The sequence below is a fragment of the Mastigoproctus giganteus genome, chromosome 7, assembly GCF_048544385.1.
Source record: "Mastigoproctus giganteus isolate SK-2022 chromosome 7, ASM4854438v1, whole genome shotgun sequence".
Taxonomy (NCBI): Eukaryota; Metazoa; Arthropoda; class Arachnida; order Uropygi; family Thelyphonidae; genus Mastigoproctus; species Mastigoproctus giganteus.
In genome coordinates, this window is record NC_143581.1 from 228,899,714 (window position 1) to 228,919,143 (window position 19,430).

Here is a 19,430-nt window from a genome sequence, read left to right on the forward strand (position 1 = left end):
GCAATATCATGTCCCGTACCTGATTGCTCCACAAACATCATGCAAGCAGTGCATTTTAAAAGGCTGTGATTCAGAGGGCGGCAACTGACCCCCTCAGTTCTCCTCTGAGCCACAGCACTCCCATTAGCATGAGTCTTTTGCTTTGATGCTCTGGTCTGAGTCATGATTTCGATTTAATTTCAATAAAATTTCAATTTCATTACAAACCGATAACCCTAAACTCAGCACAGTTATAACGCTGTATATATTTTCCAGTATCAAGTATTAATTATCTACGAGTTCCCTTTATATAACTTCTGTATCAAGTTATGTATTAATTAATTATGATATGTTTCTAATCTAAGTCGTTAAATATATTTAGTTAAAAGTACAATTTAATTGACAATGAACTTTAACAAGTTTAATAGATTTTACTGATTAATTGACAATATTATACTTTACTATACTAACGCTATCTAGTTCGGAGTATAACGTATCGTATAACAAAGGCGGCAAGTTGCGAACGGTAAATCTACGGACACTTAAGTATTAATTTACTTCCAAATCTCGCTGTCTCAATTCAGAATAAACTAACGATCCTGACTAGGTCTATAAGCATGAGCAGTGCCTATTGATTACAACTTTCTGTCTTTTCTCACTCAACCATCCCTTTATCCATAGGTGCAATTTGTCTCCAATACCACACTGCTCCAATTTGTTCAACAGTCTTCCATGTGCAACAGTATCAAAAGCCTTTATAAGATACAAATATATGATATCTAAGTTATTCCCTGCATCCAGTTGCTTTGTTACGACATCATAGTATCCAATCAGATTGGTCAGGTAAGACTTTCCCATAACAAAACCATGCTGTGTCCGAGCTATAACTGAAGTCTTGTCTAGATGATCCTGCAGTGCTTCTTTAACCAGTGCCTCCATTAATTTTCCTGGAACAGAAGTTAAGCACACAGGTCTATAATTACTTGTGGCAGCCTTTGTGAATTGGTGTCACAGTTGCACAACTCCAGTCCATGGGTACCTCCCCGGAGTCCAAAGACGCTCTTATAATTATGGCTAAGTGTGTGCTTACTTCCTCTGCTGCTTCCTTTTATATGACTGGATAGATCCCATCCACCCCGGGTGCCTTTTTTATGTTTATCTTCAACAGTTGCTCTTCCACTTTCCTCAAAGTTATTACAAAATCAACTAGCTCACTGCCAGAGTTTAATTCACCTCTGGTATTCCCCCTCCCTGAATAACTCCTCATGTGTGAATGTAGATGCAAAGTACCTATTTAATCTGTTTGCCACCTGAGCAAGATCATCAACAGTTTTACCCTCAATATCCAGTGGACCAATCTGATTCATCCCTTTCCTTCTAGAGTTTACATACGTAAAGAACTCTTTATTGTTTTTCTTTCCATCCTTTGCCAAAGATTTCTCATAATCTGCCTGCCTAATCTCCTTTTTAACTTGGTTACAGACCAGCTTATATCTATCATAGGCTTCAACATCACCCATTAATTTATATGTATCCCATGCATTTTTCTTCTCTGCCATATGTCTCATTAGTTCATCTGACATCCATTTAGGCCTAAACCTTGAATAATATTTTTAGTTGGTATGCAGAGCCTAGTAGCTTCCAAGATAAATGCTTTGAATGCTTCCCATTTTTAATTTGCTGTTGGTATCTTCGTCAGTTGGTCCCACCGTAAAGAATTTAAATACTGTCTCAGATCACCGTAGTTGCCTTTACGAAAGCAAAAATCCTTCCCTTTACCCCTTATGATAGTTACCTCTTTGAGTAAATCCCACTTCGGCACACTGTGATCACTGCCACCTAGTGGTTCCTTTATCTGCAGATTCTTAATGCATGAAGAATCACTACTGATAAACAGATCAAGAGTATTACACCCTCTAGTTGCCTCCCAAACATGCTGATGTAGAAAACAATCAGCCAATAAATCCACAAAAGCCTTGCTTGTGTGCGAGTGACCAAACTACAAATTCCTGTTAATATCTGGGTATTAAAATTCCCCATTATAAGACTCTCTGATTTACTGGCCCACTCTATTTCCCTGTATAGTTTCTTATTATACTGATCAGAGTCATTAGGCCTATAGCACACTGTTACTCTCAATTTTGATCTCCCAATGCTTATGTCACGGCAAACTGACTCGACACTGCACTGTCCAGCGATGTCGAATGGCTTCACTTCTTTGTATTTTATGTGTTTTTTAACTAATAGCATAACCTCTCCTCCCTTCCTATCCTATATGTCCTTTCTGTACACATTGTACTCCCAAAATTCCAGCTCTGCATTCCTCATATCTGTGTGACACCACGTCTCTGAAATCCCAACAGTATCTGCCTTTTATGTTTTGAGCAATACCTGAAATTCATCAAATTTATTTACCAAACTCTTGGCATTGGTGTACACACAAGTATACATACACCTGTTCCTATTTCTTAGCTATCCTAACACAACCCATGTGTTTACTTGTACTGCATTGACTCCCAGCAGTCTATGAAATGCCCTGCATCTTGTTTTCCAGGCTGTTGCTCATTACTATAGAAGCAGGGCAAGAATCACTTTCACCTCTGCCAGTGGCTACTTTTAATCTATTAGTCCTTGTATCTCCCCAAGCTAGCAGTTTTCTGATCCATCTAACATTGCCTTGATAGCATCAGCAAATATTCTTGCACCCTTTCTATTTAAGAGTATCCCATTCTTGTATTAGCATTAGCATTAGTAGAGGCATATGATGCAAGAAAGCAAGCTTATGCAGCATCAGCCCAGTGTAGAAGCAGTCTGTGCTGTTAACAAGTACAGACAAGGCTGAAAAAAAATTCTACCCTTTGAACCTTGCACAATCTTTCCAGGGGCAAATTGATTGACAAGGCTCGCATCATATACTCACTCCTATTGTGTCTGAGCAGAATTGAAGACACTTTCCAATTCAACCGTAATTCATAAATTTCAAATTCATTAATACTTCTTGCTTTTGCTTGAATGGCCATTGACCTGAGGGGCACTTGCTTCTGAATCTGATTTTCCATCCACATTAATAATATCTTTTCCATCTTCGATATAGCATCTGAATGCAGTTTTGTGATCACTGTTGATCATAAATGCATTGATCCTTTAACATGTTCTTTTATATGCACACTGTCCCTTAAAATAATATTCACTGTTGAAGCAGTGATACCTAATTCCATGCAATAGATGACAAACTTTGTCCTGCTTCGTAATTCTTAATTAATCATCTTCATTTCTAAATCCATTTTGTTTCGTTTCCTAGCACTGCCAGCACTTGCACTTTCTGTTGGTCCCTTTCCTTTCATCATTGTAATAAGTAAATAGGAATGAAGAAAATAATCTGAAAATTTATTGTTGTTTTATGTATGACTAAAGATTTCAATGAAGGGGAACTCATTTCACCCTAATACCATAATGTAAAAACCCACACAACTGCAGTTATCGTTATTATCATAAATGCAATAAGATTGAGTTTACTACCCATTTATAATAGATTGTGCTAACAGAAAAGCTCAATAAACCAGAAAGTGTAAATTGTTTTCATTGTTTTATGGCAGTGACCTCCAGAAATGTGTTTGAAAAATATATCATAAAGTCATTCAGAATTGATTCTTATAAAGAACATATGATAACGCTGGAAGTGTAGTGCAATTCCCATTATAAAAATCACCTTTTAGAGAGATAAACAGCTTAGTTATATACCGAAAATTTTAACTTCCGAGTACTTGGAACGAAGTACCAAAAATATGGTACACCTGATGATATTTTCACTATACCTCCATTTATTCCTACGGGATGCAAAATACGTTTTCCACAATTTTTTTAAGTTTGCACCAGCCGGCAAAAACTTACATAAAGTCGAATTTCCATAAATCAAGTATTACATAAGCCGGGGAGTGGCTGTAATAATAACAATAATTTTCTTTTTCTTTGTATTCATATATGTGAAAAATGCCATGTCCATGTTCTTTGCTTTCTTAGTCAGAGCTTTCTCATAATCAGTCTTTGCCACCCTAACGTTTTCTGTGTGACTGTTACTCAACTTGTAGCAGTTGTTGGCTTCAGTACTTTTTGTTTCTATGTAACTTTCCCATGCCATCTTTTTTTGCTTTATTAGACTGACCATCTATCTCTGCATCCTCCTTATGCTATGGTTTCTTAATTGTGTGTGTGTACTCGCACATCCATGGCTTTTCTGACTATTCTTTTAAAGTTATTTAAAACTCTAATGTATTAACCCTCCCTCTTCTGTCTCCCAATTGATAGAGACCATCTATCATTGTAAAGTCATAGCCCCCCTCTCCTGAGATTAAATCTCATCCTAACAGCTGCAACTTCTTTCTTCTGTATAATTACTTCCTGCTAATGGTTTCTGTATCATGAGCCCTATGATATCATCTGGTATGTGGTAATTATGAAGTCTGGAAACATAGCCTTATTATTTTCTCTAACATGCTGATGCAAATAATAATCATCTTGATTTAAAAATTGTGTACCTCGTGACCCCCTCCCCACCTGTTCCAATCAGTAAGGACCAAATTTAAATTGTCTATAATTACACATTTGCACTTGATCATCTGTTCCATCTATTATCATCATGCATCATACTCTTCCCGATCTTGTGATCAGTAGTTTACCCCATTCTCATTTGGCTTTGTGTCCAGCTGACTGATGCCACACAATTCTATTCTGACAGTCATGAGTTCTTAATCTGGGAAAAATTCCATTCCCCCACTCCTGTCTTGGCTTTCCCTACTAAATGCATTATACATACTGTATGAAACTCATAATTCTCTCTTTTTTTGATGGTATTGCATTTCCGTTATCCCTAATGTGCTAGTTATCCTAACCTCAGTTTAAGGTCAGCCTTTTTCAGACTTCTTAATCCACAAGGTAGTAAATAGATTCCTTCTATAATTTCCCCTCTTTCTTCGAAATCAGTTCGAACACATGTGGCAACTAAGCAGCATCCTTTTACTGCCCAACTTCAAACTCGAAGAACCAACTTTTTTTCTTCTTCCTCACTTATTTCTTGAACTTCCATTTTCTTGAACAACCTTCCTTCTCACATATTTCTGGAAAAGTACAATCTACAGAAAAGTTTAACGTCAACAAATATCTTCTCAACCTTCAACCCTTGCATGGTAATAAGTACTATAGGTTCCAATACCTTTCATGTTTGGGGTTGTCATAAAACAAACAAACTGCAGTTTGCTGCCTTGACAGATCCCTTGAAGTAATTTTTGTTTGTTTCCCTAACAGTGGCTTCTTGTGTGGGTGAAACCTTGCTACCTTCAGTGCAATATCGGATGTTGTGGCAACAAATAAGAACTCTTGAGATGTGCACAAGCATTACTTTGACCCACTGAATCCTGTCACAGCAAAATAGATTCATTCTTCCTTCTCACCAACCAAAAGCCTTGCAGAATCCCTCAAGTCTTGTGATAATCAACAAGGCTTCCAGCACATTATGGCATATTTTCATAATGGTCCTATATTTATCCAACAAGTCAGTTCACGTTTGTTTAAGATTGTTAGTTCCCACATGAATAATAATGCCATTCTGCCTCCTAAAATCTGACAATCTATTGAACAACTGACAATGGTCACGTCATCAGTTGTTGCTCCTAGCAGACACTCCCTGATTCTAATTCACCTATCCTTATTACAAAAAAAATGTTACCCATTTCTGTAACAATGGAATCTCTCAATAAAACTAAATCCTCTTGAACCAGAGCTTGTACTTGGTTCTTCTGGTTTCAGACCTGAATTAGGGGGTGCTTCACCTAACACTTCATTAGATACTTGAGTCCCTGATATGTTTTCAGTTTTCTTCGTCTCTAGGGCAGGTACCTGTTTCTTCACTGATTCAGATTCATCTAGTAATGCAAGTTTTAATTTGAGATCTGTACACTCCTTATGTCAATAACAAATAAAATATTTGTCAGTTGAGCTATCATTGTTACCTCACTCTACCTTTGAATGCATGCCATAGGCTATGCAAGTGATGAATTCCTGACTCATATGGGAATTGATTGTGGCAATTTCTGTGTGAGTTATGAAATCCTTAGAAGACATATTCAGTGTTGGTTTTAACAACCATTATTAAAGTAAGAATTAAATGGAAAATATTACAGAATTGACTTTGTAGAATTGAAATCAACAAGATATTACAGTAATAAGCATTTACCAAAATTTTATCTGCTATCAGCTTAAAAATTTTAAGGTTACAAGATACTGAAAAGAATGTAACTTATCAACATTACTTTTAGAAAAGGTAAGAATTAAATTTAAACAATATTACAGGAAATAATTTGACCAATACTGAAATTATATTTATAAAATTACAGAAAGAAAAGGTAAATATATGACGTTTAAACAAATTAAAGAAAAACAAAAATTTGTCTGTTATTCTTGTAATCTTTGTTTTCCTAGAATCCTACAACTCACTGTTCCACATCCACTCTCTGTGTCTGCTTACTTGCTAAATTCCATTACCATATGTATAGTCCTCCCCTTCTGTATTGTAATTTTTTTTTTTTTTTTAATCAAAACTAATTACCAGTTATGGTTACAAGTATATTACAGTTGCATTTACATTTTTTTTCTTTCTTTAAGAATAGAATGGAGCAAGTGATAGTTTTCCCAGTTAAGACAGAAGTCTGATCCAGTCAATTCTTGGATATTTAGGATATTCTTTTGAAAAGCACATGTAAATGCAGCTGTAACTGTGTGTGTTTATGTGCGCATGCACATGTGTTTTCTCTGATAGATCTGATACCTTAAAATTAGTGGTTCCCAAAGTACTGAGATCTATGGTGTATCAGGGCTAGCCCAGATAAATGTACTTCAGCTCAGCAAAAACTGGCAAAATAACGGAAACAAAAACTTCAGCTCAGCAAAAACTGGCAAAATAACGGAAACAAAAACGGTAAAATATTACAAGAGTAAAGACAACTATAAAAAGCCACTAAATATCAAAGACTTTGAAAAACTCCTAATAGAATGGGATACTGATCCCATAAATATTAAAAACATATACAATACTCTATTCTCAATTAAAATAAGCAAGCTAAAAGCCCTAAATAAAGTATACCAGAAGGAAAAAACACCTCAACCATACCCTCGAAGACATATTCAAATTCAGAATAGGCATAAATTATTCCGACCACACCAAAATAGAATACTGCTTAATCAAATTCCTAAACCGATCATATGACAAGGTAAGAATAAGTAACATCATAAATAATAATAATTACCTACCCATTAGAAACACACAAATTAAAGTTAGATACAGCTACACCAAACCTATAGGATTAACAATCTGCAACTACAAAAACACGATAGATAAAATGAATGAAGAAGACCAACCGTGTTACTACCAAGAAAGTAAATATAAAGACTTCATTGATACACATTACAACCATATTATCACAGGTGACCTCAATATTATTGAAGATAACGCACTTAGAGAGACCATGAAAAAGGGCACAAAATTCAGACCAAACACCCCAATCAATTTAAAAAAAACATACGAAAATCAGTATACACAGATCTATTACAATTTGCATTAAAAGCCGCATACAAACACAATGAACCTATAGAATCATTCCAAAACTGGATAAACACCACCACTGAAAGCATATTAAACAGTTTCAAAGAAAACATAGCACTACAAAAAAATGATAAACAAGATAAACAAATTAAACTAAGAAACTTCAACAGCAAAATAAAAGAAATACAAAACAAATTCGTGAGATCACAAGCACAGACAAAGCAAATAATAACTTCAGCATTATATGTAAAAAATACTACATAGAAGCTATCAAAGAAGAATTGAATCACAATGACACATTCAAACTTATACACCAAACCAAACAGCATCCGCAAAAATATCTTGGCTATGCATAAAAAACTTAAAATAAAAATAGACAGGATGCAATACCCTTACATATATTGGATACCAAAATATCACAAAGTGCAAACAGGAAAAAGATTCATTACATCAGGCAAAAATAGCTATATAAAGTATTCCAGTAAGATAATGGAAGATAAATTAAAAGACATTACAAATGAAATAAAAAACACCAGAATTATCAACGACAACAAAAAATATTTGGACTATATCACAAAACAAAGCAATAACATAAAAAGTATATACACATACGACTTAAAAAACCTCTTTACAAGTATAGCACACGGCAATTTACTAGAAGTACTCCTGCTATACTACCAAAAATATCACAGCATCATAAAATCAGCAAACCATATTGGAATGACATCGTCAAACTCTGTGTCAAAGGCAACTATGTACTAATGGGAGATAATATTTACATGCAATGCATGGAGATAGCTATGGGCTCTAGCAGTTCATGCTCCATAGCTAACCTTTATCTGCACCACTATGAAAGTAGCATCACAGATAATATTACATTTTACAGATTTATTGATGACGTACTTGTGATCAACCATTACAATTTTAGAACAGTAGCACAGTATATTTACCCAACAGACCTAACCATTGAATGGACAAACCCGGATAACAACCAGCAAGCAGTCTACTTAGACAGCGAAATCGCCATCAACCATAACGAAATATATACACATCACTACAATAAGAGGGACCACTTTAACTTCAATACAATAAAACTCACCCATTGGTAGAGCAATATAGCAAAACACATACACGGAAATACAATCAGAAATCAAACAAACAGGTTGTTAAAAATATGCAACAATATAAATAGTGTAAAGATAGCCATTCAAAAACTCATTAAAACTCTCAACATGAATAAAATACCCACCCAATACAGTAGGTATCATATAAAAGGAGCCATACACGCAAATATTAGAACGTACCACCCTAATGTCGACCCATATACATTCATAGAAAATAATCTAAAAATACCATAGCATTTAGTACATTAGTCTTTCATGCACAGCAGTGTCAAAAGCTTTCCTGAAATCCAAATATATGATATCAAAATTATTTTTTGCATCCAGTTCCTTTGTAACCACATCATAATAGTCTATCAAATTTGTCAGACAAGACTTTCCTTTAACAAACCCATGGTGTGTCTGAATTGTTGCTGCAGTTTTGTCTAGATGATCCTGCAATGCATCTTTAACCAGTGACTCCATTATTTTACCCGGAACAGAAGTTAAACTAACTGGTCTGTAATTACTCGTGTCACCCTTTGATCCCCCTTTGTGAATTGAGGATACATTTGCACATCTCCAGTCCATGGGAACCTCCCCTGAGTCCGAGGTAAGGCAAAAACAAATGTACAAATAACTGTAAAAATATATGTAAATACACAGGTAAATGTAAATACAATTTGATAATCCCATTGTAGCCATATTTCATAAGGAATTAACAGAAAACCAACCACCGAACAACCAAATAAACCCCCCCCCCCCCACACACACACAACAGACATTAGCATAGGATGTCACGGCCTGAGGCTAATGCACCAACACAACACAGTATAAAGTAAGTGCGACTGCACAGTAAAATACTTCACTACCTATATAACAATTAGAAGTCGGGAAATAAACCCCTTTCTAAACTGCAACTTCCTCAGGACAGTAACAGTAGGTAAGAGCCTTCACAATATCAGATACTTACCCGTTGGGCTTTGTGTCCCCTATCACAGTTTGCTGTAGAGAAGGATCAAAAATAAGTAAATGAGATATTTAAAATGTAAATTTGAAATTATTAAATTTAAAATGTAAAATTTGAAAATTTTTAAATTTAAAATGAAAATTTGAAAATAATAAATTTAAAATGTAAAATTGAAAGTTAAATTAACATAACAGAAAGGCAAAACTGGTATAGGGACAACAGAAACGGGTAGGTATGAGACATTACATCAGATGGGTCAGATGGGCTGTCAATCCACTCAAAGCCCCAGAAGAAGTAAGGGATTGACGGCCACGTGATGGAATGTACTATATTATAATATGTGTAAGTAAATGTATTGAAGTTTAAAATTAGTATTGAATTAAACATAATATTAGCTGAAGGTAATGAAAATTCATTATCACATACTAATATACTTCATAAAATTAATATGTATAGGCCATGCTGGATTAAGTTAGCCTAGTTGGGCTAACTTGATTACCAGATTCGGAAACACAACAATACTTATATGTCAAAGTGCCTTTAAAAAAAAAAAAAAAACACATACACTCACATATAATAAATACAGGCACGTACAATGTCCAATTGGCAAAATTACAATGGCATTAACGATGCACATAAGTATTCATTAATATCCTGAAAAAGGCCTCTGAGGTTGGGAAAATTCATATTTTAGCATTAAATCAGCTCACACCAACCATAAGAATAAGTATTTACTGTAACTAAAATATTTACATATTAAAATAAAATAAAATAAAATAAATATTTACAAAAACTGCTATTATATTAAATTAAATTAAATTATATACATGTAAAAATATTAAAACTGTGATAAAATCCTTGAGATAAAATACACTAAAATAAACCGGATTAAAAGCGATAAAGACGATAAAAATCTCTGGAGCTTTCGGAAGCTTCCGCTTCCTTCCTCAGCAGTAACAAAACTTCCTGCAGCACGTCCATATATAACAGGCTCACGGTACCTATACACGTGGTGCAGTCGGCGCATGGCGCAGCATCAAATTTCCCCAGAGGATGCGGTTATCGTGGATCGAGCGCATGGGTTCTGGAACCGTAAATGGCTCGAGACCCTACGAATCTGTTCATCCGACCACAATATTATGAATAGGGACAGAGGTATGCGTATGCATCCTCTGTTTGAAACTATCATCCTAAGTACGGATGAACGGTTTTGCTTAACACGTTCCCGAGCTATTTCCGCTTCCAGTTCTGACCATGCGCCAACTGCACCACGTGTATAGGTACCGTGAGCCTGTTATATATGGACGTGCTGCAGGAAGTTTTGTTACTGCTGAGGAAGGAAGCGGAAGCTTCCGAAAGCTCCAGAGATTTTTATCGTCTTTATTGCTTTTAATCCGGTTTATTTTAGTGTATTTTATCTCAAGGATTTTATCACAGTTTTAATGTTTTAACATGTATATAATTTAATTTAATTTAATATAATAGCAGTTTTTGTAAATATTTATTTTATTTTATTTTAATATGTAAATATTTTAGTTACAGTAAATACTTATTCTTATGGTTTGTGTGAGCTGATTTAATGCTAAAGTATTCATTAAACTATCTAAAATCTAACCTATTATGCATACTAATAATAATAATATTATATATATATATATATATATATATATATATTATTTAAGATGTTAGTTATAGTGGTAGAGTCTAATGGCGTAGTTATAATCAAAATTTAGCAGGTTATAGTGTATACCGAGAAACCAACCAGTACGATATAACGGCCCAAGAAACATAAGAACCTATGTACGCACCTATGGCAACCTGGAAAAAATATATATGCAATATAACATAAGGCAAAACCTTACATATCAAAATTATGTTATAAAATAAAATTATGTTAATTATAGGTATATAGATACATCGAAAGGGTCTTTTTCGAGGGCTAACCCTCTCAATGTATCGACCGTAATTAACAGGCTATCCATTTCTGTATATATTATATGTGAGTGTATGCGTTTTTCTGTAGTCATTGTCCAGCTTACCGGTGTCCAGAATATAGCTAAGTAGTATGAGATAGCAATACCAAATGAAAGTAATGTAGTATTAGATCACAAAACCAAAATATATTACGGTTAACTAAAATTAATATATCCCAATTTAGTAGTTAGCTGGCTAGATGACGGTTAGCCCAACAGATAGCTAATTTACAAAAAGATAATAATACGTAGCTAATGTAGAAAGAGATCCATCCTTTGTTAAACATATACATATGTGGTATATTATATATCGTATAGGTACCATTAGTATTAGTAGCATACACTAAAAGTAACACAAAGCAATAGTAGCATAAGCTAAAGAAGGCGAACGGAAGTACTAATGCTACCTATACGATATATAATACATCACATATGTATATGTTTAACAAAGGATGGATCTCTTTCTACATTAGCTACGTATTATTATCTTTTTGTAAATTAGCTATCCGTCTGGCTAACAGTCATCTAGCCAGCTAACTACTAAATTGGGATATATTAATTTTAGTTAACCGTAATATATTTTGATTTTGTGATCTAATACTACATTACCTTCATTTGGTATTGCTATCTCATACTACATAGCTATATTCTGGACACCGGTAAGCTGGACGATGACTACAGAAACGGATAGCCTGTTAATTATGGTTGATACATTGAGAGGGTTAGCCCTCGAAAAAGTCCCTTTCAATGTATCTATATACCTATAATTAACATAATTTTATTTTATAATATAATTTTGATATGTAAGGTTTTGCCTTATGATATATTGCATATATATTTTTTCCAGGTTGCCGTAGGCACGTACATAGGTTCTTATGTTTCTTGGGCCGTTATATCGTACTGGTTGGTTTCTTGGTATACGCTATAACCTGCTAAATTTTGATTATAATAAAATAATATACAGACAGATGTAATGTTAAATCATATAAGATGGCATTAATCGGATATGTGTTGGTTTATTGATTATGCATTTTACATACTTTGGATATATATATATATATATAGATGTAACAACTAATTAACATAAAAATATTTAAAAATAAAGCATAAGAAATAAAATTAATAAAGCAAGCATCAGAAGCAGCAAAATAGAATAATTCTCCGCATGTTGTATAAAACAGGAAAAATAATAGTAATAATAAAACTTAAGCCAGCAGTATGGCAAACCAATAAAGTGAAAAATAGATTGAAACTAAAGGTAAATGCAAACAGTGGGAAGGAGAGGGGGAAAGGTAGCAAGACAGAAGGTATTGTAGAAGTTACGCTTCAAAGAATTTAGAATAAAAATTGGAATTAGACAAAATTTAGTGGTGCCCCCTGCAGCACCAGGTCCAAATTGCATGAAATATCACTGTTAACAGAGTCAACAACCAACTACAATACAAAATTAAAATAAATAAACAAAAATAGACTGATCATTATGCCCCATCTCGTCGGAGGACCACAAGGCCAATAATCATCAGAGAATTGCATTTCAAACACTGGACAAATCGTCACAGGGGTGAGTCGATCAAGATCAGCCCCCTATCCGATCGATAGATCAACACGCCAGTGCAAAGGATTTGAATAGTGGTGGTCCTTATGCTGCGAAAAATATAAATAGGATAGATAATAGCACTCATATGGAAACAATCACACTACTGACATTTTGCTGCATCTGATGCTTGCTTTACCAATTTTATTTCTTACTCTTTATTTTTACCTATTTTTATGTTAATTAATTTTTACATCTATATCACATGGTAGTAGTGGGCAATATGCTAATGCTGTGCCTGCCTGTACTGCCCTGTATAGCTTAATTTTTGTCTATTTAAATTTGGTGTAATGTATTGGCCCCATGGTCCTCTGACGAGATGGGGCATAATGGTCAGTCTGTTTTTGTTTATTTAGTTTAATTTTGTATTGTGGTTGATTTCTGACTCTGTTAATAGTAATATTTCACGCAATTTGTCTAATTTTGTAAATTTTGTCTAATTCGATTTTTTTATTCTAAATTCTTTGGAATAAAACTTCTACACTACTTTTTGTCTTGCTATCTTTCCCCCCCTCCTTTCCACTGTTTGTATTTACCTTTAGTTTTAATCTATTTTTCGCTCTATTAGTTTGCTATACTGCTGGCTTAAGTTTTATTATTACTATTATTTTTCCTGTTTTATATATACAGAAAACCCCCGCTATTAGCGGGGGTTATGTTCCTGAGAAATGTCGCAAATACCGAAAACGCGAATACTGAGTTATGGCTTTCATAGTAATAAGGGGGTTCCGTTCCAAAGTATGAAATATATAAGAAAAATTAGTCTAAAATTTTGTCTATGATGTATTATATGTACCTTCATAATATGACTATGTACATAGACAGTACATAGTGAAATGCAAGCATATGGCTTCAAAATGATAATAAGAAACAATTTAATATTAAATGTAATATTTATTAGAAATTTCAAACCAGCACCTTTGCTAGCTAAAAAACTTATCCCGCCAGTGCTATCATCAGTTTCGCTAAAGTGTTGATAAAGGAGTTTGCCTTTTCACAAATGATGAGTGAACTTAACGGAATTTTATTTTGAGTTCGGTCTTCTATCCACAGATTTAAAGCCTCTTCCATTTTTTCTAATTTAACATCAAGAGTTACAGAGCAAATTTTTGAAGCAATTAGAGCGTTTTCACGGACACTACAGCGGATTTTTTCTTCCAATTTCTTGATTGATCGTACCGTTGACTCATTGATTTTATAATGTTTTGCCACCGAGAAGACACTTTCACCATTAGAAATTTTATCTAATAACTCAATTTTATTCGCTAACGCTAATGTCATCACCTTCTTTGATATTTTCACATTTCTCTTGTTATTCGTAGCCATATTTTTCTAGGGGTTAGAAAGAACTTGTCCACAATAAAGTCACTTTCTTCTGTTAACACACTCGGAAAAAGTCTGTTTTACACTGCAAAACGATAGATTTATCATTTCTGTAAACATATCAATTTATAAATTGATAAATTTATTCAATTTATAAGCATATAAATTAAAAGTAAAAGACGAAACCTTCCATAACATGCGCATAACACATACTGAACAAGGATTAGCGAGAAACATCCACGCTCGCGATTTTGTCACCCGTCTCTCCCCACCCACCAAGCACTGTTTAGACCGGGAAAGATAATTTTAGCCACGCCCATGCTTTTTTATGGCGGAAAATATTCACGGCGCTTTAAAATTCACATTTTTTTAGGTTTCATTTTATATTAAATCGGCGATCACGAAACCGCGAATACAGATACCGCGAATAGCGGGGGTTTACTGTAGATATTAACAACACGCAACATGCAGAGGATTATGCTATTTTGCTGCCTCTGATGCTTGCTTTACCAATTTTATTTATTTTTACCTCTTTTTATGTTAATTAATTGTTACATCTATATCACATGGTAGTAGTAAAACATAAAATTAAGTTTTATGTTTAAAACAACTCAATATTATTCTTATTTTTACACAAATATATAATAATAACTTTATTTATCATCAATTTGCTATACATAGAATTAATAATTTGACCAGTTCCAGAGGGTTCATTTCACAGACCTCCTGGAACTGGTATATGGGGTCTGCGAACCCCAGCTTGGTAAACGCTGCCCTAAACTACCAAAGTTTGCTTCTAATTACAGGGAAATTGGATAATTTTCTTCTGGAGAAATGGAAGTCTTCAATATAGTAGTGTTATTCTTCATTATAATTTAAGTATTGTAATGAGGATTTCAATGTTGATATCAAAATTAACAAATTTTTTCTTTTAAATTTTAATCTAGTATTTTTAGTTGAATTTCTTATATATTTTAAAAAGTTCATTTGTACTAAAATTCACTACAAATTTTTGTTGGGGATGTTCTAAACATAGTAGTCATATTACATATTTAATTGAGATTTGTTGGCAATTAAGAGATAACATAGCATTCATATCTGTACTATTTAAATGGTCTGTTCTTTATCAGTGTGAATTCTCTCCATGAAAAGGTTTAGGAGCAAATTGTAAAAGATAGAAATTAACTACTAGAATTATAGTTGGAACAAAAATCTGTTATTATTTGGATTTTAGTGATAAGAGAAAATAATGGTGTGCATTAATAAATAAGCCATTGGTCCAAAATGTATTGCAGATGATACCTTTTTCACTAGTGATGCAGTGGGATTTTTAATTATATAATTTATTCAAGAAGCAGGATGATTACACCTTATTAATTTAATCAAAGGAATGTTCAAAAATTCCTGCAGTTTAATTGCATCCAGAAAATTAAAACGTCTAAAAGACACCTGGATAGTTCTGAAAATTTACTGTGGATTGTGAGAGATGTCATAAGTACGTTGAAAATATTTAGTGACATTCAGTTTCTGTAGTAATCATACAGAATTAATGACATGTGAACATTTTATATAAATGGCAAAAAAAAAAAGAAGAGGATATATGGAAAACATTTTTTTTTTTTTTATGATCATTAGATACATACTCTTCCTGAAAATTTTATACATACTGTGATACCACATAATCTGTACTGTTATGGTAAAATATGAGTTTTTTTTTTTTTTTTTTAACTGGTAGTAAATGGAGGTCTATAAAGAGAACTTAGGATATAGGAAATGAATTCCTATTAAAGCAGTTGTAAATAATTTTTTGTTATAAGTGAATGATATTGCTTGAATCTCTGCAGTATAGATTACTTGAATCTGTACTGTAGATGAAATGGTGATGTTTTACTCATACTGTATGTAAAAATTGCAAGGCGATCTACATCACTTGCTCATTTTGGAAGTTCTATAAGGAAAGGGAGGAAAAAAGGATACTAAATATTTTTACTATTTTATGATTTAATATAATGGTTTATTGAGATTCTAAAGTACTAAAGGTTGAGTACTGTAGAATTATCTCTATCTTTATTCAAAAATTTATGTTAATATTAATATTAGCAGTGGCAAATGATGAAAGAAAGTAAGTGATATACAGCATCAGCAAATAATAAAAAAAAAAGGTGGTTACTGCCCTGCCATCAAAATTATCCCCACTTTGTAAAGTCTCTGTTCTAATAATAACCTTTAATGGAAATTTCATAAAAAAAACTTATAGAAGACCAGTTTACTGAAACACAAAACTGGACTACTATTATTTTTAATTAATAGAAAGCAAACACGAAATGGCCGAAGACAAAATTCTGCACATCTGTTCTGCAACCATCCTACCTCAATTTGAATTTGTGTCGTCCTCATGTGCATGGTCTGAGCAAGAGGAAGAATCCCATTAACATTAAGTTTGCCCAAGGCTATTCAGAGCTTTAAAAACCTCAATCAGATCACCTCGAAGATACCTAGAGTCCAGATGCTATGATTTGCAAAACCGAAGCCTTTCTTGGTAAGAGCACCCCTTTGTTCCCCTCAACGATCTTGTTGCCCTTAGTTAGTTAGTATATATGTGTTTAATTTCCTATCATGTGCACATTTATTGTATCTGTTTGTATCTTACTTTACAGATAATCCTTATATACTGGCAATCCCATATAACACAGTACTTCTACAACACGGTTTCGTTCTAACGCGATTAATAAATTGCAGCAATCCTCGCACAAAATGGTACTTATATAACACCATTAGAGAATTTCAGTAAACCTCGCATAACACGGTATTTTTTTGTTTTGTGCGGGGGAAACCCTGCTATTATGATGGATGTAATTTTTCAACTTTTCCACTCTTTTTGAATCCCCACTGTTGACTTGCTAGTCAGAAAAAATTATTGAGAAAGCCCTGTATTTTATTTTGTTGAGAAATTCCCAGGTTACGTTCTGTGCTATCGAACTTGTACTTGTTGAACTTGTGGAAAAATCTAGATTTCAAAGTTTTATTACTATTGGATGGCACACCAGGCCATCCAAAAGATTTAAGTCATCAAAATGTTGAAGTTATGTTCCTACTGCCACAGTTATGCTGAGTTAATATTACTTCTTTCATTCAGCCGGTAGATTAAGGCATTATATCCACCTTTAAAAAACTCATTCCATCAGAAAATTGTTACAGCGGATTTTAGAAAAAATTGAGTCCGAATCTAAACATTTTTCAATTGTGGACTGTATCAGAACTGAAAGAAGTAAAACCATCAACATTAAATGTGTATGGAAAAATGTGTGGCCAGAGTCAGTTCATTCAGGAAATATGGTCAAACCGGCAGAACATGGGATCAGTGCAATAGTAGACGTTGCTACATCAGTAAGAGGGGAAGGTTTTGACAATATGACTACTGAAGTCCTCATGGGTAGCACAGTTTATAGAATCGCCCTCCTCCCCACACCGGGTGGAAAAGACCTGAGTTCGAATCCCGTCGATGAAGGGAGGAATTTTTATGGGTAATTTTCAGAACATGGCTAAGTTAATTGGGCAAGGGTAGCATGGTTTTTCCTCCTGGAAACTTGGGTTTTCCCTCCAGCAAAACAGAAAATCCAACCTCAGGACACAATTTATAGACGATATACACGATATACACAATTTATAGACGATATACACATTTATAGATGATATTTTTTTTTATAGACGATAAAAAAAAATAAAAAAAGATATGATTACTGAAGACATTCAAGAATTACTGGTAGAAAAAGAGGCCAGCATAGCAGATTTGGTGCAAATGGCATCGGAGGTAAAACCAAATCAATTCAGAGGATGATAGTGCAGATGAAAATTCTAAACTTCCAAATTGTACACTAAAAAGCATAGGGGAAGGCATAAAGTAAAGTTAGCCGAGCAATTAGAATCTTATTTTTTTGAATGCCCATTCTTGAATGAAAGGAGCCCAAAGTTCAAAAGGGCGCTTCAAAAATGCATAGTTCCATACGTTGAAATTCACAAAGATTTATCAAGCAAAAGCAAACATACCCAGATTACTGATTTTTTAAAGAGTGCAGAAGATACACGAAATCTAGAATGATGTATTTTTGTTAACATATTTTTAATGAAATAGTGTATATTTGTTAGCTTTTGGAACGTAACCTCCCTTTTTGTACTTTTTCTTAGTCCCATATAACATGGTTTTGCACAACACGACATTTTATCAGAACCTAATAACCATGTTATACAAGGGTTACCTGTATATGCCACCATAGCTAATTAGTCAGGTGTGAGGGTGCAAAAGCTTTGAGTAACCAGGACTCAAGCCCATGGTTGCTAAATACGGTGCTGATTTTTGTATTATACCTATCTTCTAAACTCCTCTGACCGTGTGGTTGTCCCGGAGTGTAAACAAAAAATGTATTTATTTATTTATATATAATGTATTCTGTGTGTGTGTATTTATTTATTTATTCAGTATTGCCATATTTTTTTCATAGGGTGATCATGGTGCTCCAGGTCTGCCTGGACTATCTGGTAATGATGGAAAAGCTGGTCCTCAAGGTCCCCCAGGGCTTCCAGTATGTATAATTCTCCCATTTAACACTTCTTGAATGCTCTCCTTCTTTTTATTCTTGGAAAGATATACTGTTGTTTTGCATTTTTCTTATATCTCCAGGGGCTCACATCTGGTGAGTATGAGCATGGCACACCCAGGGTCCTGAGCTGGATATCATCATTCTTCTCTTTCTTGGTGATTTCCTTCTCTCTCTCTCTCTCTCTCTCTCTCTCTCTCTCTCTCTCTCTCTCTCTCTCTCTCTCTCTCAGGGTGGCTCAGGAATTTTTTTTTTTATTTTTTTTTGGCTGGTGCAGTATAAGCCTCAGGCTTCCTTGCACC

General features: G+C 34.1%; 1 protein-coding gene across 11 annotated transcripts in view; it reads left to right on the forward strand.

Moving 5' to 3' along the window:
* The window catches only part of LOC150083758 (uncharacterized), a 999,111-nt gene that overhangs the window by 610,126 nt on the left and 369,555 nt on the right, over positions 1–19,430 (forward strand). For all 11 annotated transcript variants that reach the window (XM_090377461.1, XM_090377460.1, XM_090377466.1 and 8 more), the window contains one exon: positions 19,033–19,113. In XM_090377461.1, coding sequence (XP_090233587.1) covers positions 19,033–19,113 — 81 coding nt within the window. The remainder of the gene's footprint in view (positions 1–19,032; positions 19,114–19,430) is intronic.